Source organism: Monodon monoceros, unplaced genomic scaffold, assembly GCF_005190385.1.
Source record: "Monodon monoceros isolate NGI ecotype Baffin Bay Population unplaced genomic scaffold, NGI_Narwhal_1 Super_Scaffold_21, whole genome shotgun sequence".
NCBI classification, from domain to species: domain Eukaryota; kingdom Metazoa; phylum Chordata; class Mammalia; order Artiodactyla; family Monodontidae; genus Monodon; species Monodon monoceros.
Genome location: NW_021703778.1, coordinates 25,111,329 through 25,134,918, shown reverse-complemented (window position 1 = coordinate 25,134,918; position 23,590 = coordinate 25,111,329). Strand labels below are relative to the sequence as shown.

Here is a 23,590-nt window from a genome sequence, read left to right as displayed (position 1 = left end):
TAACTTCATATCCATGGTTTCTTTAGTCCTACACTTAATTCAGCGCTCCTGGCCGTTTCTTCTGCAGCCGTTTCCCCATTCATCTCTCCTACTGTGATTTATCTTCAGCTTTGTGCACAATGATGAATGGTTCTGAAGTGTACCTTTGCAGCCCTGCACCAGTCCTCCTCCTCCCCATCTGCGGTCACTGCTAGGCTTCCCCGATTCTGAAATGTCGCAACCTTGCGCCACCGCGACACCTTTTGGCGGGAGAGAAGGACGCGGGCGTAGGGGCGGTGCGGGCGCGGGGGCCGTGCAGGCGCGGTCCTCCGGCAGGCAGGGGGCGCGCAAGAGCGGGCCGTCCTCGGCGCAGGAGCAACGCGCCTCTCTCCCGGCCGCACACGCCGTGACTCCGCGCCGCCGCGCGCCCCGCGGGCTCTGCGTAGGGGTTGGCGCCGGAGAGGTCCGGCCGTCGGGGGCTGAAGCCGAGCGCCCAGCCCGCCGAGTCCGCGGCGCCTCGGCCCCTGTGCGCCGCCGCGGCCCGGGAGCGTCGGCCGGGCGGGCCGGGTAAGTGGCGCCCTGGGCGGGCCGGAAGGGTGGGTGGGCAGGCGGGGACCGGGGCGGGTGCGCCTCCCCGGGTGGCGCTGGACGCGACGCCGCGGCTTTAGGCCGCGCCGTTAGAGGCTGGTGTCCCGGGCCGTCCCCGAGCCGCCGGTGTCTTCGCATCAGGCGGCCCGGCCCCGGCCGACCCTCCGTGTCTCCCTTCGCGCCTCGCCGCTCCTTTATTTCCCTCGGGTCGCCGGGCCTTCGCATTCCTAGTCTTCCATTCTTCTTTCCCGTCTGTCTGTCCACATCTCTTCTGGACCCGAGGGCGGCTTTTCCTCCCCACCGTCGGTAGTGTTTTGGGAAAAGTTGCTGGGCCTCTGGATCCCGTAGGCATGCCTGGGTCACCTGTGCCCGGGGTTGCAAAGGAAGGAAGCTTCTTCCTTCTTAGGCTGCAGAACGGGGAATCAGGTGTGGACTTCTCTCAGGGACGGGGGTTTATCTGGACGGGTGGAGGAAGACGTGACTAAGGCACTACCTCGGTCCTTGTCCTTTTAAAGCGGTATTTTAGCTTCGATGTCCAATCACCCAGCTTTTTTTTTTTTTTTTTTTTCTTTTTTTTGAGCATCTTTTTACGCCCAGACCATGTGTTAGTGACAGCGTATGCAAGATGCATAAGAATCTGTCCCCACGCTCTGTGAGTTTAGTTTCCGGGGAAACGAGCATAAAAAGCCACGCCTGGGTTGATCCGATTGACCGGAGTGGGGTCTGGAAAGCCTTCCAAAAAGGAGTGAGGCTTGAAACTGAGTCTTGGGGGTGTTTTGTTAGATGTGCAAGATGAGGGAAATGTCTCCTGCAGAGGAAGGAAATAAATGTAAAGGTACCAGAGGTGAGGCACCTTAGTGCATTCTGGAAACTGCAGGAAAGGCAGAGGTGTGAAGAGGGGTAGTCAGGTCAGATCAAGAAGGTTCTTTGAGAAGTCAGTAAAGGAGAAACATGGGAGGCACTTACTGCTAGAGGCAGGCAGATGGGTGGAAAGTAGGATATTCTGGATCAGGGCAAAATTCTGCACATTTTCATGTAGGTGAGGACTGTGTGTCCCTGCAACAGGTGGAGTTTTTAAAGGCTGCTACTCAGTTTCCACAATTTTATGGGGTAAATGCCACAGACTTTTTGACTATAGTAAGGATATTTAGGGAATATGGGGTATTACATTAGTAACTTAAACTGAGAGCGTTTTATTTTTAGAACTTTATTAAGAAGTGTGTTGTCTGCTGTACAGTTTACAGTAGAGAGTAGGTTGTGAGTTAGAAATATAACAAGGTGTCACAGAGGTGTCGGCCCTCTGAGCTGTTCTGATCGTGGAGTTCTGTGACGGATAAAGAGAGCCTTTATGGAAAATAGGAATCTGGAGAATTGTGCATTCCCAAAAGTAACTTTATAAAGTGGAAAGCATGGAATTAATGAGAATGGGGTTCAGGTTGCTGCTCACCCCTGGGCCCGGGAGATCACTTGGGTGGAATGGGATGGGGGCCATGTGGATTGAGTGTGGTTTCTTGTCCAGATCCTGTCTCTTGTTTTGGGTGGTGAATTCACTGGTCCTTGTAGCATTATAGTAATTAATTGAAGCAGGCCATAGAAGTGTGTCATTGCTGTGGTTAATCTGCTTCTGTGAATTTGAAGATCAGTGAGAAGGAGAAAAGTGAAGAAAGCTCTTCTGCATTTACTGGGATGCGGAGATCTGATTTATAAGCTCCGAGTTAAAGAAAACTAGCAGATGCTGGTGAGATGACATCAGTTTCTAATATTTAAAGTGTGTTTTCGAAGGTTTTGAGACCAGAAACAAGGAACTTTTAAGGAACATGAGATTTTGCTGCACAATGACTTCCAAAGCTTGCAGAGCGAGGTGAATCAGGTGGAATTGTCAACAGCCAGCTTCAGTGTAGACTGGAGTCGGAGGAAGTGTGGTCTTGTGAAACCTCACCAGCAGCGATGACATTGTTAAGTACTGGGTTCTTAGCCAGAAGGACTCTGCTGGAGGTAGAGAGCCTCTGCGCTGCTTGATTTTGTAACCGTGAAATTGGGAAAATGTTTGCATCAGTTTACTCTTTTGGCAGGGATATGTCCAGCAGCCTGTTACCTCACACCCCCTCCCCCACTGCTGCTTCTCCCCGCCCTTTTACCTATTCTTTTTTTTCTTTTTTAAAAAATTTTTTATTGTGATAAAATATACATAACATAATATAATATACATAAAAATTTGCCATTTTTAAGAGCATGGTACCATTGTGCGACTATTACCACCATCTACCTCCAGAACCTTTTGCCTGCTCTTTACTTTCTCGTGGGGCCTGTGGGCATTGTGTAGTTTCACTGCTGATTCATGTGGCCAAATAGAATTTACTTAATTATTAATATTTCAAAACTGTTTATTAAATGCCTTCTCTGTGCCAGAAATTGGAGCTGCAGAAGTGAATAAGCTGGTCTTTTCCCTTCAGAGTTCAGTGGGCATTTGGGTACTCTGTTTCCATGGCACCAGTGTTATTTGTAAATACTTTTTTTTAATGAATTTCTCAAATTTCTTATTAAGTGATATTGGGAAAATTAAAGTGGAGTTAGATTTGCAAACAAATTTTGATAATTTAGCTTTATGATTTCCCAGAATGTGTTGTTTATATTTGTTTCCCAGAATGTGTCAGTCTTACCTTGCTTTTATAAGATTAAAGAAAGATAAAACAAATGAACCCATAGTTGTTTACTAGGCTTTGGTTTGGTGACCAATTGAATGCAGAGGTCTCAAAAAATTAAACTAGGTTAGATGAAAGATGCATGGTCATTTCTGAAGTAGTGTTTTGAGAACCACATCACAGTTGACCCCTGAGCAACATAGGGGTCAGGGACACCCACCCTCTGCTCAGCCGATAATCCAAATACAACTGTACAGTTGGCCCTCTGTATCCACGGTTCCACATCCGTGGATTCAACCAACCACGGATTGTGTGGCACTGTAGTATTTACTATGGAAAAAAAGCCGCATGTAAGTGGACTTGTGCAGTTCAAACCTGCGTCATTCTCGGGCCCACTGTACTAAGCTGGACACTCAACGTTGTTTTCCTTTGCTGTTGCTCTGAGTTTTTCAGGTTAAACTGAAACTTTAAAGATGTGTTATCTAGAGAGGAAGGATACGTTTTGAATACGAGGTAGGCTGGGAGAAAAGCGCATGACAGCCTCTAAAACTTTTTGGTGCAGTTGTTTTCCACAGTCATTGTGGGCAAGGAATTTCTGAAGCCATGGCCTGGGAGGGGGTTGCAAATGGAGTGTTAACTCTGCAGTCGGCCTGACTGCCTGTTCAGCTCTGGGGTGGACATTGGTCTTAGTCCGGGGGTAGAGCAGTGACCTCCACAGACTGATGTAGGTTTTCATGGAGTTTACACTGACTGTGGATTAAAATTGTAGGTTCTGAAGTGGACCCCGGGGGCATGCCCTACAAAACTTTGGAGACATGGTCAAATTTCAGCCATACTTAGTTAAGAAATGGAAGTCATTAATTTTCCTCCATTTAGCCTCAGTGACTTGAACTTGTCTCAAGCTTAACATGACAAGGTGTTGCCAAGTTCACTTTGTCTGGCACTGAAGACAGTGAGCATTTCCCGGTGGGATGTGCTCTCTAGGAAATTCTCTGCCCATGCTGCCGTCACCTGAGCCGGTGAGTCGTCACAGGAGCCTTGAGGAGGAGAAAGTATAGGCATTCCTTGATTTTTTTTAGGTGACTCATTGGAGCAATCAGCCACCAGTACCCTGGGCTCTGCTTTTATTCACCCTGCTTCTGTGCTGCTTTGGGGCCTTTCATTTAGAAATCAAAACAGAGCTTTCAGGTAGTCTGCGGTTCAGATATTAAGAAGGGAAGACGCTGTGGAAGGCGACTGCAGTTGACCGGGGCTGATTTCTGCTCAGGACCAGAACAGCTATACTGAGGGAGGGAGGCAGCATCCACCCTCACCCCCGCCCCAAGCACAGTGGAACCCGGTCGGCCAAGGTGTTGGGGTCTTAGAATCCATGCACAGAAGGGTGGAGAAATGAGCAGACAGACCGAAGTTTTGCCCGGGGCAAGACGTGACCCGGGGGGAAATTAAGTATTTCCCTTCCTGTCTATATCACCTTCTCTTCCTGAGACTCAGACGCAGGCAAAACAGGATTTGTATAACACAGTTTCAGTGGCAAAATGCTGTCTGAGCCTGGGAACTGACAGACTTTTGGAATGTGTCCATATGTTAGAAACTACCCATGTTAAGCATTTCTTTGCAGTTTAGGGATTTTAATCAAATTTTTTTTCCTCTTTCCATCTGTGGGAAAGAGATTGATTTCTTATTTTGAGAAGTGAGCCATTTTGTGGGTTTCAGAACGTTGAGGTGTTTTAAAGGTGGCAGTAAGGATTTACCAGCATGAGCTGTGGAGTTCTCCTGACTGTGTTTGAGATGGGTCTTCCCACTGTAACCTGGGGCAGGTGTCTCTCTGGAAGTCCCCATTTCCCTCCTGGACTGCTCTTGGTGTGTGATAAGGCTTTTAGTAAGTGGTAACTCTTGGTTTTGTTGTTGTCATCCTCTTGCGTTGCTCTGTTCTGCCAGGGATAGTATATATTGATCATTCACATGTAGATTGTTGATTCTGTCTTTGTAATCAGTGTCATTAAAAATTACAGATTTCTACTGGTGGGATATGAGGAAACCTGGTTATTAATAAGATCTAAACCTCCACCTTCCTGTCACATCTGTGAGGTCATTTCTGGTTTTTCCCTCTTAATTAGGGGGCATATATTACGGTTTTTTCTTTATAAAAGGATAATGGCCCACCACCACCAAAAAAAAAACGGTAGTTAATTGTGCTAAATCAGCCTTGTAATAGGTGTTTTTGTAAGGCTTCTACTTTTTGCTGTTGACACAAAATAGTTTTTTAAAAATTGAATATATGTAATTAATAATGCCCTGAATGTAGAACTTCCATCTTATCTCATTCTATAGAACAGAAGGATTTCATTTGTGAATTATTTGACCACATGATCTTATATATAGGAAAATTCATTCTAGAGGTTTATTTTAAAAATAGTACATGGATGTAGCTTTATTGTGTCAGGGTGCTGACTGGTGATATCAGGCATCTTGGCTTCTGTCACTGAATGTTACTGGACCAGGTGATCTCTTCAGATACCTCTTACCTCTGAAGTTCCATGATACTGCATTATTTTAACATGGGAAGCTTGGAACTCTTCACTACATTTTTGCATTCTTTAACCCCTACTCCTCTTGCCTTTCAGCATTAAACTGAGAAGATGTCCCTGTACGACGACCTGGGAGTGGAGACCAGTGACTCAAAAACGGAAGGCTGGTCCAAAAACTTCAAACTTCTGCAGTCTCAGCTCCAGGTGAAGAAGGCAGCTCTCACTCAGGCAAAGGTAAGAGAAGCTAAGCCCAGCTTGAGAGCAGAGATGTACCGGCAGGTGCCTCCTAAGGATTAAGAGTAACCTGCTCCTCTGCCTCTTTGTTGAATATGTAGGGTTTGTTGAATATGTAGGGTTCAATTTGTAAGGGGAGAGGCTGGGGTGGGGGAGGGAGAGGAATAGGTGTTGAAGGTCATTTCGCTTCTCCTGGGAATAGAACTGTTTCAGGGAATCAGAATGAGGAAAAGCATACTCTTGGTTTCCAGCAATGATGCTGGTTGTCAAACTTCAGTATGCAGGTTGTCAATCTTGGTTGTCCAAGATTGAGAATTTGGTTAAAAGGCTATATAACACCCGATACTCTGGTAAACCCTGATTCTGGGTTGGGGCCTGGGGAGTCTGCATTTTTAGGGAGCAGTCCTGCTGTTTGTTGTAGGTGGTTTGGAAGCGGCACTTTGAGAACGAAGCTCTGCGGTATTGACTGAGCTGTGATGATGTGTGTGTTACTGAAGGCTGGGGTTGGTTGTGAACGTATCAGGGTTTGTAGTCTGGGGTAATTGTTTTTGTTTCTGTTGTGTAGTGTTGGGCGTTGGCAACATCCTTGAAATCATTCACCAGGTAAAACATTAAAAAAAAAAAAACGTAATTGTCTACTGGATGTTTGATATTAAAATGTTCCTATCAAATACGTTTAAGAATGAGAATGGTATTATGGTTTGCTTGTTGTTTTAGAACATGATTCCCCAGTGGAGGCTGTATCCCCTCCAGATGGGGCAAATATGGGTTCTAAGGGGTGAAAAAAATCCTGCTCTTCTTATGTATAAAGGCCAGATAAACACAGAATACATAAACAGGTGTGTAGTGTATCTGTGGTATTAAAATTTCATAGGTGGAGAAGAAAATGTATTAAAAGGTTCCTTGAAGGAGGAGGCAATAATGAAAAAAGAAGTTGAGAAGAACTGTTTTAGAGATACATATTTACCAGTAAGATGAAATATTTACTGATAAGATGATATATCATTTCTGGGATTTACTTTAAAATACTCCAGTCTTTGGCAGGGGAGGCAGGGATACATGAAACAAGATTTGCCACGAGTTGGTAGTTGTTAAAGCCAGGTTAAAGAGACATGAGTTCATTAGTCATTCTCCTTAATGTTTGAAAATTCACACAATAAATTTTTTTAAAGTTGGAATTATTTTTTTTTCCTTCACTACATACATCATTAATATTAAAGTGTTTACATTTGATTTCTCAGTATTATAAAAGGTTTTTAGGATTAGGATACCCACAGGTAGAGAAAACACTGTCTTAAAATTTAAATTGGTTTTGTCAGTTCTGTCGATTAGAGTTTTTGCCTTTTTCATATATCATTACCAGATTTAAATTTTGTATGCCAGTACTATTTCTTTTTAAAGAGATAGAATTCCGTCTTTTTAAAACAAACTTTCATCCCCCATGAAAAGATTTAACAAAACAAGTCTTTTTTTTTTTTTTTTAATTAATTTATTTTTGGCTGTGTTGGGTCTTCCTTGATGCACGTGGGCTTTCTCTAGTTGTGGCGAGCGGGGGCTTCTCTGTTGCGGTGCGCGGGCTTCTCATTGCAGTGGCTTCTCTTGTTGCGGAGCATGGGCTCTAGGCGTGTGGGCTTCAGTAGTTGTGGCACACGGGCTCAGTAGTTGTGGCTCGTGGGCTCTAGAGCACAGGCTCAGTAGTTGTGGCGCACAGGTTTAGTTGCTCCGTGGCATGTGGGATCTTCCCAGACCAGGGCTCGAACCCGTGTCCCCTGCATTGGCAGGCGGGTTCTTAACCACTGTGCCACCAGGGAAGCCCAAGTCTTGTTTTTTTGCTTTAATTTTTTTTAAGTTGGTCTAATTTTTTAAATCTTCGTTTCTCGTAACTCTTGCTTTGGACATAAGATGTATAAATAAGGTTTTACATTCTAATGATAATGCTATTTCATATATTCTATTCTTGAAGGCCTCAGTCTTCTCTTTTGTAAAGTGACTGACTCCTAGGAACAATTCTCATACTTAATAACATAAACTCAGTTAGACTATAAGTGGACATAATTAGTGGGCAGTCTCGGTTCAATGGAAGATAAAATAGAAAAGCAGAAGTCGAAATATAGTAGAGATATACAGGTTAGGTATACTAATCCACAAGTGTATGCCCAAGATATAAAAACATACCCATTCCTTGTGAAAGATCCACACTAGTTGAAGTGTAATGCGGAGAATCTAATGTAGAGCTTTTTTCTTATATTATTTCATATGCAAATTTAAATAAAAGCGACCAAGCTTTCTGTAAAGATTTTACAAAAATGGAGGAAATTTGTGTTGTAAAAAAAAGGGCTAAAGAAACTAGTATATGGCTATTGTAATAACTGAATTAAAAGGCTGTTAAGGTTGTTTTTCTCATATCTGAAAGGTTTGTTGCAGAGTCCAAAAAAAGCTTTGTTACAAACAGTATGAATTTTAATTTGAAGCCTCAGTACACTTTTCTTATATTTTGATGATTTTAGAGCCAGAGGACAAAACAAAGTACGGTCCTTGCCCCAGTAATCGACTTGAAGCGAGGTGGCTCTTCAGACGAGCGGCAGATCGTGGACACCCCGCCGCACGTGGCGGCGGGCCTCAAGGTACACTCCCCACCCCCAGCTGGGTGGGCCTCCTGCTTTCCACAGGCTGCGCTTTACACATCACTCTGAACACACCTCCTCAGTAGGCCTTGCACTCTAGGCAGTATCATTTTCAATTTAATGTTTACTTCAGTTTTATCAAGTTTAAAACATTCATCTGTTTAAAACACAGTAGTTAATTATAGAAAAATCAGAAACTGGAGGTAGGCAAAAAGAAAAATAAATGACTTTGGTCCTACCCTCCAGAATTTAAAAACTTTGTATTTTGGAATAGCTTTCTATCCTTCGCCTTCTCCACCTTCTGTTCTCTGATTTGCATTTCTCACTTAATATATTGTGAGTGGCCATCTGTGTCAAAAAGTCTAGGACCATATGATCATTTTATTGACTTCACAGTATTCCCCTGTGTGGGTTTGCTGTGAAGCTCTTGGGGTTTCTTGACCAGAGGAAGTGGTCCTGCTCCTGCAAGGCTGATAGTCTGTCCAGAGGGAAAGGCACCCCACAGTGGAAATTTTCTGAGGATTCTTAGTCATTCAACATTTTTTCCCACAAATTCTTTGCCTAATTTTTTCTTGCTACATCTAATGAAAAACTGGTTAGTCATCTTCTGTTATTGTATATTGGCTCTAGAACCTATAATATCACCCCCAAATTTAATCAGCAAGCATTTTCCTTCTTGCTGCATAGCCAATTTTTAATTGTAAAGCATTCCCATCAGGTGAATATGTATGGTGATTTACACACCTATTTCCTAACTGTAGAACCAGTAGACCTCTAGTGAACACCTCTGCAGAGTGCTTTCTATGCATTTAAAATTATTTTCTTAGGATAGATTTCCTGAGGTGACATTAGGAGATCAGTCACTTTTATGGGCAATTTATTTAGCGCCAGCTTGTTTCTGGCAGAGTTGTAGCAGTAAATAGTATCACTTGTAACATGTGAGCGTTTGGGTTTTTCCTACCCTCCCTAGCATTGGGTATTAACATTCAGGCTTTTAAAATCAAGCAAGCTGCTTTATTCTTTATAGCATTTAGAGAAGGATAGCTCATTGTTGAACTTAAGCAGGGTTTATACAGTAAAAGTTGTTTGCTGTCAAATAATGAAATGACAAAAAATTAACCTTCATGCTGACAGTCTGGTGTCCGAGTTAGAAACTTTGTGATGGCAGTGTTCTGTAAATCGAGGGGCTCATTGTTAGCTTCTCCTATCTTACTAATAACTGAAAGGAAATGTCGTTCGTGTGCTTTTGTGTTTTTTTGTTGTTGTTTTTTTTGCGGTACGCGGGCCTCTCACTGTTGTGGCCTCTCCCGTTGCGGAGCACAGGCTCAGCAGCCGTGGCTCATGGGCCCAGCCGCTACGCGGCATGTGGGATGTTCCCGGACCGGGACACGAACCCATGTCCCCTGCATCGGCAGGCAGACTCAACCACTGCGCCACCAGGGAAGCCCGCTTTTGTGTTTCTAAAATGTCTTTTATGTGAACACAAATGAATAACTGCCCTTTGGGAGCCCTGCATTAAATAGATTTTTGTAAGATTTCCAGTGATAGGGCCTGGGAGGTGATTACAGTTACTTTTCTAATTTCTTTTATTCATCAAATCAAAGTGTTTTTTGAGTTTTAGGTGTAAGGAAACCATGAAGTGTTTGTTTTATGATGAAAAAACATCAAACTGCACAGTGTAATCCAGGAATTGTTGGATTTAGAGCCATTGATGATGAGCATAAGCTCTCTTTATCATGCCAGTTTTGTGTTCATGTATAAAGTACCTTTTACAAACAACCTTCCTGCCTTTGGCAGTGCTGGGCATGCTCCTCCTGAAAGAGGTGCAGAGTGGACGCTCGGGGACACTGACCTGTGCTCATTTGGGGGATCTGCGGAGACCAGGGAAGGCATCTTACTTTTACAGACAATAAGGAGGCATCATGCTAGGAAAACTAACAGAAGAAAGTATGGAGGTTTAGGAACGTGAGACCACGCAGTAGGTCAGGGCTTACGAGAACCATGGAGATCAAGACCACGAGCCTAGGGCAAAGCCCCCTTCTCATTGTGTGTTTCTAGTTGACTGTGTGCTGTCTGCCTTTTGTTTTTCCGATTTCTTTGTTAAGGCTACTACCTCTTTTTCTCTCAAAGAGTAGCCCCAGTTTCTAAATGTACAGAAGAGAAATGCAAAATGTTGTCATCTGAACCTGACTTAGTGGACCTTAAAAAATGAATGATAATGTGAAGGCAGTTACCTCCACCTGTGCAGACTCAGGCCTGAGATGCAGATGACTGGGGAGGGTGTGCATTCCAGAGGATTTCACAAAGCCCAAGAGGATGCCTTTTACTTTTTTTTTTTTTTAATTTTAATATGTCATGTCTCCATGTAATCAGAATCTAAAGTTATTCTATTAAATGACTATAAGAATGTGTTATTCATGAGTTGTTTCATATTTTAAGTTTTCAGATATATATATATAGAAGTATTCTGTGTTTGCTATAAATAATCAAATTTATTGCTTAAAATTTTAGGTGGTGGCACCTTGTTTAAGACTTCCAGGAAAGTGCTGTAGGGTGTTTATGGAATTAGTACTAAACTGAGAGGTGAAATTCTTTGTCATGTTCTGCTGCTAGGTGTGTGGCCGCGTCAAGTCCCTGAACCTCCTCGGGCATCTGCTCCCTCATCTGTAAAGCAGAGGCAGACAAGTGGTCTTCAGGGCCCCTCCTAGCCCTCGTATTTTTTGACCTTAATTCTGTGAATAAAATTCCAGGACAGAGGATGATACTTACTTTGGCATTTTTCCCTTCTTCAGGACCCGGTTCCCAGTGGGTTTTCTGCAGGAGAAGTTTTGATTCCCCTAGCTGATGAATATGATCCCATGTTTCCTAACGATTATGAGAAAGTAGTGAAGCGCCAAAGAGAGGAGCGACAGAGACAGCGGGAGCTGGAAAGACAGAAGGAAATAGAAGAGAGAGAAAAGTAAGGCCTCGCGCGGATGTGGAGGTGCTCTACGTTTGAAATGGTCGTTCAGATGTTGGTGAATGAACTTTAGTGCTGTCTGTAAGGCTGAGTGAGTTTCCTGGTTGGTCTGAGCAGTTGTCAGGAGGAGTCAGGTTGTTGTTAACAATGTGTGGTCGTTACATCCCAGCACGAAAACAAACTCCAGAGCAAATTTCATATACAGTTGCAGAAAACTTAGAGTATACGTTTTGGGTGAGTTCTTGGAGAAATGACTTACAAAGTGACGTTGAATAATAGGGTTTTTTCCTATGCTGTGACTCTGCTAGCGTCATAACTGCTTAAAGTATTTAAAATGTTATTCTTAACTTTTGCTGTTTTTGAGCCAGATGGAGTTTTTAAAAACTCATATACATCTTTTATGTTTTTTGAAAGTATGGGCAACAAGGATTTATTTGCATTTCTTCTTTTAAAAATACTGAGTATTGTTAAATAGTTATATAAAATATTAATATATTATTATTTATTGAATCACTTCATGAAGTGAAAGCATGTTCTAGAGAATCAAAATTATTTAATTAACTATTGCCTATTGTTGATATGCTTTAAAATTGAAAGAGGTAAATATCAAGGAAACTTTTTTCTTGCTGTTTATATTCATATACCTCTTAAATTTGTTCGGTTTATCTTCTGGATTTTTCTCACTTCTCATACTTTTGCTACTTTAGTCTTTAACCAGTTTGCATGCCCCACCGCCCCCCCCCCCCAAAAAAAAGTCAAGGTGACGTCCTTGAGTTCACATCTCTGAATTGGTTCATCTGTGGTGAACATTTGTTTCCTCTTATCACAGGAGGCGTAAAGACAGACATGAAGCTAGTGGGTTTTCCAGGCGACCAGATCCAGATTCTGATGAAGATGAAGATTATGAGCGAGAGAGGAGGAAGAGAAGTAAGGCATGAACACAGATACTATGTTTCAAACATGGTGCAGTTCCACCGTTTCATATTCAATTTCATAAATGGTTCATCTGACACTGATTTGGGTAATTTTCTCTCCAGAATCTCAGCAACCCACATGTTCATGACAGTGTAAATTTACATTGTTCTCACATATAGTCTTTCAAACATTTACTTGTTGGACACTTGGAGCATAACTTAAAATACATGCCCACTCTCGTCTTTACCCTCAGCACAGTCGGACCAACCTGTTCTCTGTATCCAGCTACATTTCCGTTAAGAACAGCACTGAATGGAGAGTCAAGGCACTCATTTCCAGAACCTTTGCCACTAACACGCATGACTGAGCTTCCCTGGACGCTGGTTTCTTTCCGTGTCGTACGGGGAGCAGGGAGACAAGCATTTGAACTAGGTGCTTCGTAAGACCTCTTCCACCTCTAAGAGGTCTCTAAGAGCAGCATTGTAGTTGTGTTAGAGCCAAATTCTTAGTGATCACTAGATAGCTAAGCAGTGTTCATTCTGGAGAGAATGGAATGCTGCTTATCTAGCTTCATCATGTTTGACTGCTGGGATTTCCTGGATTTAGTTCACCACTTTGGTTGACAGATTGAGATTTAAATGAGAAATTGAAATCTTCCTGTCTCCTAGATACCAGGCACTGTTCTAAGCACTCTGATGGATTACCTCCTTTACACCACACAACTTTGTACCACACAACTCAGATAACTGTGATAATCCTTGTTATAGTGGACTGGTGGGAATAGCGTTGTGTATGAAACGGGTCCATTGTGCATCTAACCAAAATCTTTCTTTACCTGAAAACCTCATTGCGATGTGGTCACCTTTACCATGAGACCTAAGAAGAATGTTATCATGAAGCTGGAGTGTATTTCCACATACATGAACTCTGTGTTATGACCAGCAGTTTGGCAAGCTTGGTCTTCCCAGTGTACAGCCAAGGCTTTTCAGGGCCTAGGTTAAACTTTAAAATACTAAATGAGTTGGAAAGGAGTGGGTCTGTACTAATTTAGAATTCTTACTCTTTCAATGCAGATATGAGTTACACAGTTTTATAGAATACTTACTGCACAACAACAAAGAACCAAGCTCATAGATACAGAAAACAGATTGGTGGTTACCAGAGGCAGGGGTTGTGGGGAGCTGGGAGAAATGGGTGAAGAGGGTCAAAAGGTACAAACTTCCAGTTACAAAATGAATCATGAGATTGTAATGTACAGCATGGTCACTATGTTAATAATACAAACAATTGCAGAGTTTTGGATTTTTTTACATAATGTTTATTGTTTTAGGCCATTACATTTTGGGGATAAAATAATTGCATATTTGAAAGTGGGCTAAGAGAGTAGATCCTAAAAGTTCTCAACACAAGAAAAAATTTTTGTAACTATGTGGTGACAGATGTTAACTAGACTTTTTGTTGTGATCATCTCACAATATATACAAATACCAAATCATTATGTTGTACACCTGAAACCAATATATTACATGTCACTTATACCTCAACTGAAAAAAGGCTTACTGCGTGCTGAGCACTATCAGACACTGCGTTGTTTTTCTGCGGAGGAATAGTTAACATTTGAGTGTGCTCTGTGTGTCAGGCACTATGTTAACATTTCAGATTCATTATCTCCCTAATCAGCAAATGCCTGATAATTATTAACTTGTTTTAGAATCTGGTACATAGGTTGAATATTTCTTGGTTTCATCTTTCCAACTTACAAATCAGCTACCCTTTTTTGTGAGGTGTGCCTTCTTATACTGAGGACTTTTTTTTTTTTTGGAACATTAGCAGGAACGATATAATCTAATATTAGGGAAGTAATGGTGTTAATATCTGTTATGTGTACTGCTGTTAACATATTGGTGGTCATATTTTAACATGATTAGTAGCAGATTTTCAGTAAACAACCTGAATTTTGCATACTAAACTCATTGGAGCTGATCTTTTCAGAATCAGTTAATAATCACTTAGGTCTTAGTGGCAAGGTGAAAAATGATAATAGGTATGTCAAAAGACATGGAAGTTTTATTAAGGCTCATATTTCTCCGTAAGTATTTTTTCTAGTCTAGGGCTGTTAATCATTATGCATATACACTGGCTTTGGGGGATTTCTTTTGTGAAACATTGTGTGGTGGTGCAGCATGGTTTTGTAATTGGTCTCTTTACATTGTATCGATTTTTTTGGAGTGTTTCATTGATGATGAGGTTATAATACATATGTTAGCACTTCTCCCTAGTGAAAAATTCCTTATGTTCTCTGCTCATGCTTTCCCTCTGGTTGTCTGAAAGAAAATGGAGTCTACTTTGGTTTGTCCGTGTCCACCATTCTCTGTCCAGGAAACATGAGCAGGAATGGTGACAACACAAAACAGATTGTAACCAGAAGTACTGACGCTTCCAAATAGGTGTTCAGTCCCAGTGGTCTGCATCCTGGAAAGAAGGGTGCTGTCTTGTGGGGGATGCTCTGGCCTCACAGGGAGCTGGGTTTCATTCTGTCCCTGCCTGTTCACTCTCCCGCGATCATTTTCTCATCTGGAAAATGGAAGCAGTGATAACCTACTTCTGTATTTTTGATCCTGGATTCAGATACTGAAGTCTTCAGATGTTAGTGGGAGGGATGGAGTAGCATCCCTTCCTGCTTCTTTCTTTGGAGGGTGGTGTGATGTGACAGGTGGCCTGTGTCACATTCCTGAGGATCCGGCATCTGAAATGCTTTCCCTCCTTTAATTGGTGGAATTTCTGTTTTCTGCAGGTATGGGCGGAGCTGCCATCGCACCACCCACTTCTCTTGTAGAGAAAGACAAAGAGTGTACGTACCTGTTTCTTCCCCTCTCTGTTCAGATACACATCTTTAACCCAGTTGTGGGAAGTCTTAGCTGGAATCAGCCAGGTGTCCTGAGTGCAGGGAAATGGCTGGAAACCCGTCCTTGCTCTAACCCTCAGCCAAGTGCTCCCTTCCACCCCTTAAGTTTAATACCAGGCTCTGAGGCGTGGGTTTTTCTCTTGTGAGATGCTTTTTTTGTTTGTTTTTAAAAATAATTCATTTTGTCTTCTCCAACATTTCGTTATTTGGAGTTAGGTAAAAAACAGTAGCTGAGTTTTTGTGCTCAGTAGTCTAGGGGCTGTTAAATTTGTGACCCTCCACAAGGTGGCAGCACCTTCCTGAGTTAGGTCAGTGCACAGGTTGTGTGCGTTTACTCAGATTGCCCAGTCTTCTCCCAGTGATCTGTTCTAGAATTTGGGATTGGAGTTGGACTTTGAGGAGTCATGAAGCTCATCTTCCTGCCCTCTGGGTTGGACCATACCTAAACTACCCCAAGAACATATAGTCATCCCTCGTGCTTTTTAATACCTGTTGCACCATGAATGGTACCTTTTTATAAAGAAGGTAATTAAAAAATTGTTAAATACCTTTTGTGTGAAAATACCTGACAAACCATAAACCCCAGTTGAAACCAGTCTCTGGGAGTAGGGCCCAGGCATCTGGATCAACAAGCTTCCTTGTTGATTCTAAGGTGTAGCTAGGGTTACAGATCACTGAACTGGCATATGGTCCCTAACCTCAAAGACCTTTATCGTCTGCCAGGGTAATAAGATCGTAAGATGAGCGTCTTAAGACAGGTACACAGGATGCTATGGGAGTCAAAAGAGGGGTTGATCATATCTCCTGGAACATACGGAAGGTCCAAGTGCAGTTCAGAATTGTTTTGTCACAGTTTGGTAAACCTATTTTATTTTCATCCAACAGTACCCCGAGACTTTCCTTATGAAGAGGATTCAAGACCTCGCTCACAGTCTTCCAAAGCTGCTATCCCTCCCCCAGTGTACGAGGAACAAGACAGACCCAGATCCCCGACTGGCCCCGGCAACTCCTTCCTCGCCAACATGGGGTAATGGTCCGGGTGCTCTCACCTCGGCAGGTGCAGGGAGGGCGGGGCCGAACGGGAGGCACTGTCAGCCCTTCCAGGAGGTGCAGCATGTTTTGGGATGGGGCCTTTTTTGGGTTTATGGGGAGATGCTCAGTGCGCTCAGTCACGCAGCCTCCTTCTTGAGGATCAGGGTTCAAGTCACATGGAGGGTATCCCAGCATGACACTGTTACGTTTTGTACAAATCATAAAGCTTTCTAATGGAAATTTTGAAAGATTTAGATGCTGAACATTATATTCTCTAGTTAGGAATAGTTTGTGATCATTATATTTGTTTTCATAACATTTGCAAATAGGTCATATGAATTAGAGCTGACTTACGCTATGTCCAAAAGATGAATGACGTCTTTTTTTTTGATAAAATGACCTTTGCTTTAAGGTCATGGTTCTATACCTTTGGTCTAAAAACTCTCAGTCGTTCTAACTATAATTAGAAATTTGTTGGTGTATGAAAATCAGTTTTAAGGTTGACTTTCAGGTGGGGCTTGTGGATTTTAAGTCTCACTGGATTTGGCATGCGTTTTGGTTAAAAGAGTGTTTTATGTTGTTTACTCTGTTCCTCTTGTGCTCTGAGGGGTTGTCAGGTGAAGCAGTGTTGCACTAAGGCCTTTTTTGTTCTGTGTCCTCTAGAAGGACTGCCTCTGGTGGCAATGCTGTGATTGTAGTAGTGACACTGGTCTGCCCTTGCCTGTGTGCACGTGCTTTGATCCTTAGCGTCCTCGGAGCTGGGCTAGTCAGAGCTGGAGGAGGTGGATCCTCCACCTTAGGGTTTGCACACTGCAGGAGGATTTGGAGTTTCTCATCTTGTGTCCGTCTTCTAGACCTGTGCTGCTCTCTGTGGTAGCTACTAGCCACACGTGGCTGTTAAATTAATTGAAAGTGAATAGAATTTAACATGTATTTCTTTAGTCACACTAGTCTCAAGTGCTCACCAGGCTAGCAGCTACTATACTGGGCAGTGCAGATGGAGAACATTTCCCTCACTGCAGAAAGCCTGCCCTAGAGTGTATGCTAGAGGGGGACAGACATGAAGCCATTGGGGTGGTTTTGTTTGTTTTTTTCTTCTAATGAAAAAATTGACCTTTTGCTGGTAAGAATTGACTTTTTGCTGAATCCCCTTTAAACAGGAATTAAATCTTTATGCCTAAGGAAGTTACAGTGTAGTACAGTTCATCAGTTTTCAGTCTTTTTAGCCCGAGAACAGCTTGTTCAAATGAAATACTTAAGGAAATTACATACATGAAATACTGTAGGTACAGTTCTGGTTGAAGCAGCGTTTTGTGATTTAAGCCCTCAGTAGCAGTGGTCAGTAGGGGGCACCCTTGAGACCCATGAGGCTCCTCACGGTGCAGTTGGAAAACTGTCATGGGATTAGAGGAAGAGCAGTGCACTAAGAATCCGGAGTGGTGGATTACACTTCAATCCTACCATTAGCTCCTACAGAAATAATTCTCACGTGGTGTCTTGCTTTGCTTTCAGTTAGCCTTAAGCTCGCCAGCCCATCTGGGCCTCAGTTTCTTCATTTCTAGCTCTGAAATAGATGGTCCCTAAGTGTCCTTTCACGTATGAAGTCAGTCATTGGAAACTCTGCTGTACTATTTAGAAAAATGCAATCATCTTCATTATGTGAAACCATACTTATTTTTTGACAGGCTCACTTTAAAATAAACTGGTTATGAGCCCTGTAGCAGAGCAGATACTGGAGCACACAGGAAGTCTAGTGTTTTCTAACAGGCCCTGGGGAAATCTCACTAGGGGAACTAGTGTTCCCCTCATCTCAGGGGTAATCTCAGGATGCCCAGGCTTTCAGCGTTCACTTTTTATCTTTCTCCTGAACATTTCACGGCTTCCATCTCATGGCCTGTTGGTAATTACATGTGACCTCATCGAAGCCCTTGTGCAGTTCACACTTTCTCTTTCCAGAAGGAGATTACTGTGATGTAAAATCCAATTATGCTGTAACTGATGACGTTGAGTGCAAGTACCTTTCCCTTTTTCCTCCCCACAGTGGCACAGTAGCACATAAAATCATGCAGAAGTACGGCTTCCGGGAAGGCCAGGGTCTCGGGAAGCACGAGCAGGGCTTGAGCACAGCGCTGTCAGTGGAGAAGACCAGCAAGCGGGGAGGCAAGATCATCGTGGGCGACGCCACTGAGAAAGGTGGGCCTCTCCTTGAGCGGGTCCCTGGGGGTGAGCAGGGTGGAGGCAGGCCATCCTGATTGTGATGCATTCCAGCTCTGCGTTGTGGAAACTGAATCCTGAGGCCTGTTTTTACAAATAGTTCAGAACACGCAGACAGATAGGAACGCCCATGGAAGAAAAAGAAGACAAGAGACTTTGGCAGAAATGAATAGGACTCCAGAAAATCATGTCATGCCTGCTTCTACTAGCAGAGAGCCTTGTTACAATTGATAAAACCATGATTATGTTTTTATAGCAAGACAGAGCCATACACAATATATCGGTGATTCTGTCTGCTACACCTCCATCCCGTAAGGTTCTCTGCTCTTTTTTCTGCCCTTTCATCCTAATTTTCTTACTGACTGATCGCTCTGTGAGACTAATGTTATTTTGCAGTCTACTGGTAGGTGATGCCTGCTTGGTGTTTTATTTTCATATGATTGTTACAGTCTGTTCTGTAGTGAGGGCGTATTGGAATGAGTCAAACATGACTTAGCATTTTAAGTGGAACTGAGTGGTTTTGAGTCAGCTTAGCTGAACACCTTTTCCTAAAGAAGGGAGAGAACTTTTCTGGGAGCCCTGTCGACGCACAGCTTTAGGAAGCAGCAGTGAGCCTCACAGGCTAGAACCGAAAACCAGCAGTCACCCCGGCTTTGTGGAAGTGTCTGAAATTGGTCAGCTAGGAGCTGGCTAGTTAACTGCTTGTTACACTGGGCTGGGGACCTTCGGCCACTGCCTGAGCCAAGACTCACCTCTGAGGGTTGTGATCACTGTGCCCTGTGAGCCCTTTAGGAAGCGAGCTGAGCAAAAATGCAGGTAATTGGGGATATTAAAAAGTTCTAGAAATTATGGTAAAAATTATACCAAAGCAAAGTGATGCTCTCAGCCAGATAAGGCTGCATTTTTGCTGAGAGACTGTGTGGATGCTTATAGATGGCTCTAGGACATAGATAGTGGGGATTGCTATTGAAATTAAATTATTCATTGTAACTTGGATTCAGTGCTGTAACATGTCTATGTCTGATAATGTTTTCTTACAGATGCAGCCAAGAAGTCGGATTCAAATCCATTAACTGAAATACTTAAGTGTCCTACTAAAGTGGTCCTACTAAGGGTAAGACGCAGAAGGAGGAAACCTGTTTGCTCCCTTTGAATTGTGTCACTCCACCTTGACCTGTCCCTGCACGCTTGCAGCCCCCCCCCCCCGATGACAGAACAGTTAAAGAAAACTGAAAATGACACTTTTGGATAGACTCCATATAAGACTGATTTTTAGATTCCTTTTTCGCTAATGCTTCTTCGCTAAACACAATATTTAAGACTACAGTGGGTAATTACTTTAAAATATTTGAAATTGTTAGAAGTTCAACTTGGTTTATATATTTTGATGCTTGCACAGTTGCTCTTATAACTCTTTATGAAGCTTAATATATACTTTTATTTTTTATATATTTTTTAATACCAACTTTGGGGTATTTCAGGGATGAAGATTTTCTTCGTGTCATTTGGGATTAGGAACGTTTGCCATCATGGAAAAAAGTTATTTATACATCTCTTTTACATATTTGTAAATTATACTTCACAGTGGAATTTATGTATTTATTTTTGTTTATAGAACATGGTTGGTGCAGGAGAGGTAGATGAAGACTTGGAAGTTGAAACCAAGGAAGAGTGTGAAAAATATGGCAAAGTTGGAAAATGTGTGATATTTGAAGTAAGAGGGGTTTCTTTTGATGTTTATAAACCCAAGTTATAATTGATAGACTACAAAACATTTTCTATAGCGACAGAGTGTGCTATAAGTAACATATTGTCATACTATAGAAGGTGACAGATGTTGGTTAGTTACACTGCTTTTACTCAGTTATTACAATTTCAAACATAAACACAAGAAGGACTTCAAATTTTATTTGGTGAAGAAACATTTCATTTTGTGACTGGGGTTTAGACTTGATGACAGTGTGCTCAGTAGTTTAGTGACTTGGACGTGCCTCTGGTCTCATTCATTTGGCAGGTGTTTTCTTAGTGCCTCCCACATACCCAGTACTGCATTGAGAGCCTTGTGGGTGGGGAAACACATTCTGTGCTCTTGGTGATAACGTTCAGTTGAAGAAACCACAAAACAAACACGTGAAATTAGAGAACATTCAGTTGCTAGACTCTGTAATGTTGACTTATAAGTACAGGAGGCGAGAGAAGGATTAGATCCACACAAAATAGTTAGAGGAGGCTTTGTGAACAGTATCAGATGTGAGCGAAACTTTGGAATGAGTGGGTAGGAGAGAACGGGTGTTCAGACTAGGGTCACGGCTTCTGGGAGACCGAGGAGGGCTGCAAAATGGAGTGGTTGGGCGTGATGGGGGTTAGCAGGAGCCGCACTTATACAGTGGCAGTGGGGCTATGGAAGCGGGGCCTAGAAAGCTCCACCAGGGAGCTTGGCCTCGTATGAAAGACGGTTATAACGCATACGGGTCTTTTTGCCTTAATTTCTGCTCACTTCACCTTCTCCTCCATATCATCTTGCTGTCTGTTGACTGCATAATTATTTATGTGTCAGATGGCATAGGACCTCCAAAGGTCCTGCCTGGCTGTGTGTTCCAGCACTTAACACAAGACCTGTCATAAACGGACCTTCAGCAGATTTTGATGGTGAATGAGTTATACTTATGTCCTTGGTATTTGACCATTGCTTATCTGTATATGATGATAGTTGGAATACTTACTCTGTTAAAAATCATTTGTGGGAGAAAACTCACATTCAGTGATATCTCCGATGATATCTTTACTTACTATACTTTCATTTCTTTTCCAGATTCCTGGTGCCCCTGATGATGAAGCAGTACGAATATTTTTAGAATTTGAGAGGGTTGAATCAGCAATTAAAGGTAAGTTGTACAGCTAACTATAAAGAATTAAAAAGTTGAATTTGTGATCTTAATCTTTGTAATTAAAACATGTTCTTGTAATGTCTGATGGAATACCTGCCTTAACTGACTGTCTTTTTGTTTGCCTTTTAGCTGTTGTTGATCTGAATGGGAGGTATTTTGGTGGACGGGTGGTCAAAGCATGTTTCTACAATTTGGATAAATTCAGGGTCTTGGATTTGGCAGAACAAGTGTGATTGTAAGAACTAGAGCCTGAGTCATCTCCAAGGATCCTTCAACGAGCCACAGACTGAGCAGAGGAGAGCAAGGCAACAGGCAGCCTGCATGGCTGTGGGTACAGAGACTCTGGAAGGACTTCTAAGATATATGTTGACTGATCCCTTTTTTATTTTGTGGTTTTTTAATATAGTATAAAAATCCTTTAAAAAAAACAAACAAAAAAACGATCTGTGTGCCTCTCTGGTTGTTTCTCTTTTTTATTACCACTTCTGAGGTGATTACATTTTTTGCTAGGATTTCATGATAATTCTCAAGTGCTTCAGTGATACAGCATTTCTTGCACTAAAAAAATCTAGAAAGTTTTGGGATATGGGGTTGTGTTACCCTTTGCTTTTCTTTTTTTTTTTTTTTTTGATTCATTTTAATAAAACCTGCAAGTTACTAAACTGTAGCTTCATAAATTCTATAATAAAGTATCATCTTGGCAGTCTGCCAAAGGTGAAAATTTCTGCTTTCTCTAACAGAGAAATTCTTCTTATTGACTCCAGTCGTAGAAAAAACTCTTTATGACCTAAACTAAGGTTGAAGAATTGTGAGCCTACCATGACCTGTTGGGATGAATCATTTTCGGTTAAGCTAAGTCAGACTATAGAGTATGTGATGGATTTAGGGGTATTTGGGTATAGAAATCATGAATATAGCCTTTGTTTTCAGATATTCAAGCCTAGTCTTTAGCGTAGATCAGAAGTGACCGGTTAATTCAGAACCTCGCAGGTACATTGTAAATGTGTGCCCAATTATGTTTTGGAAATGGTGGTTCCCTGGGGTCACATTTCTACTGGCAAAATTTGCAATAGTGTTAGTTCTCATACATAATTTTAAAATGTATAAAATTCAGCCACATCAGTTACTTAAACTGTCCTGGCGATTAATATAATTATGGAATTGTGAAAAATTGTATCATTGAAGTGCAGTGGTGTATGTGGCTCAAACATTTAGCAGGGCCCAAAACAAAACAGATAAAAATGTTTGGCACTACGGTTCATTGGCCAGAGCAGGAAGTGTTTCCAGAATATACTTGTGCCTGTGTTCTGTTCCTTGCTTGCCCAAATGTTGCATGTGACTTACCTGAAGCGGCAGCTGCGGGACGTGCGCCTGTGTTGTCTCTTTAGGTCTTTATGACATGAGAGCGTCTTGTGACCCTGCGGGGGAGGAAAGTACTCAGCATTTCTTTGCATCCATGGACTTGGTTTGGAGACATAAGGAATATTCTGACCCTTTTTAAAAAAGGATTTTCTCATGTTTTTATTTAACATAAATAAAAGAATAACATTTTCTCTTTTGTGGTATTATTTTACTGAGTAAAAGTGAATTAAGACTCTGCTTTTGAAATAAAAGTGCACATACCCTGAAATAAATTTGGGTTAAAGAATATAAGGTAAAAGAATTACATAATTGGACAGAATTTTGTAGGATGTGAGAATCAACAGCCAGCCTGAAACTAGAACAGGTCTACCTGCGGACTTAGCTCCGGAATACCAGTGATGGCGCCTGGCTTGGGCTTACCAGTACCTAAATATGCTCACGCTAAGTATTTATTATGATGGCTTAGTTTAATTTGTATAAACCCTGATGTTTTAAAGTTTAAGTTCCAACCCCTTTGATACCTGCATTATTATGGTTATGCTTTATAATAACATCATTGTTTATTTGCATTTAGGTGGATTTTCCCAACATTCTCATGATCAACCACAGAAATGCAAGTGACTGCACTACTTTGATTTTTATTAGCATGGGTACAACTTAGTGAATATCTTTCTCCCCAATCTCTCTAATTATTAAATTATCCATGATTGCAGTAATCAC

At 42.1% G+C, this 23,590-nt stretch overlaps 1 protein-coding gene across 1 annotated transcript; it reads left to right on the top strand.

The window, feature by feature from the left end:
- Positions 1 to 402: 402 nt before the first annotated feature.
- On the top strand, positions 403 to 23,061 carry RBM17 (RNA binding motif protein 17). The gene is made up of 12 exons (XM_029239525.1): positions 403 to 546; positions 5,834 to 5,971; positions 8,479 to 8,595; positions 11,388 to 11,554; positions 12,384 to 12,481; positions 15,264 to 15,320; positions 16,260 to 16,401; positions 18,448 to 18,599; positions 19,661 to 19,734; positions 20,236 to 20,334; positions 21,433 to 21,505; positions 21,638 to 23,061. Exons 2-12 carry the CDS (start codon positions 5,849 to 5,851, stop codon positions 21,739 to 21,741), a joined length of 1,206 nt encoding a protein of 401 aa, XP_029095358.1. The 5' UTR covers positions 403 to 546; positions 5,834 to 5,848; the 3' UTR covers positions 21,742 to 23,061.
- Positions 23,062 to 23,590: the final 529 nt, after the last annotated feature.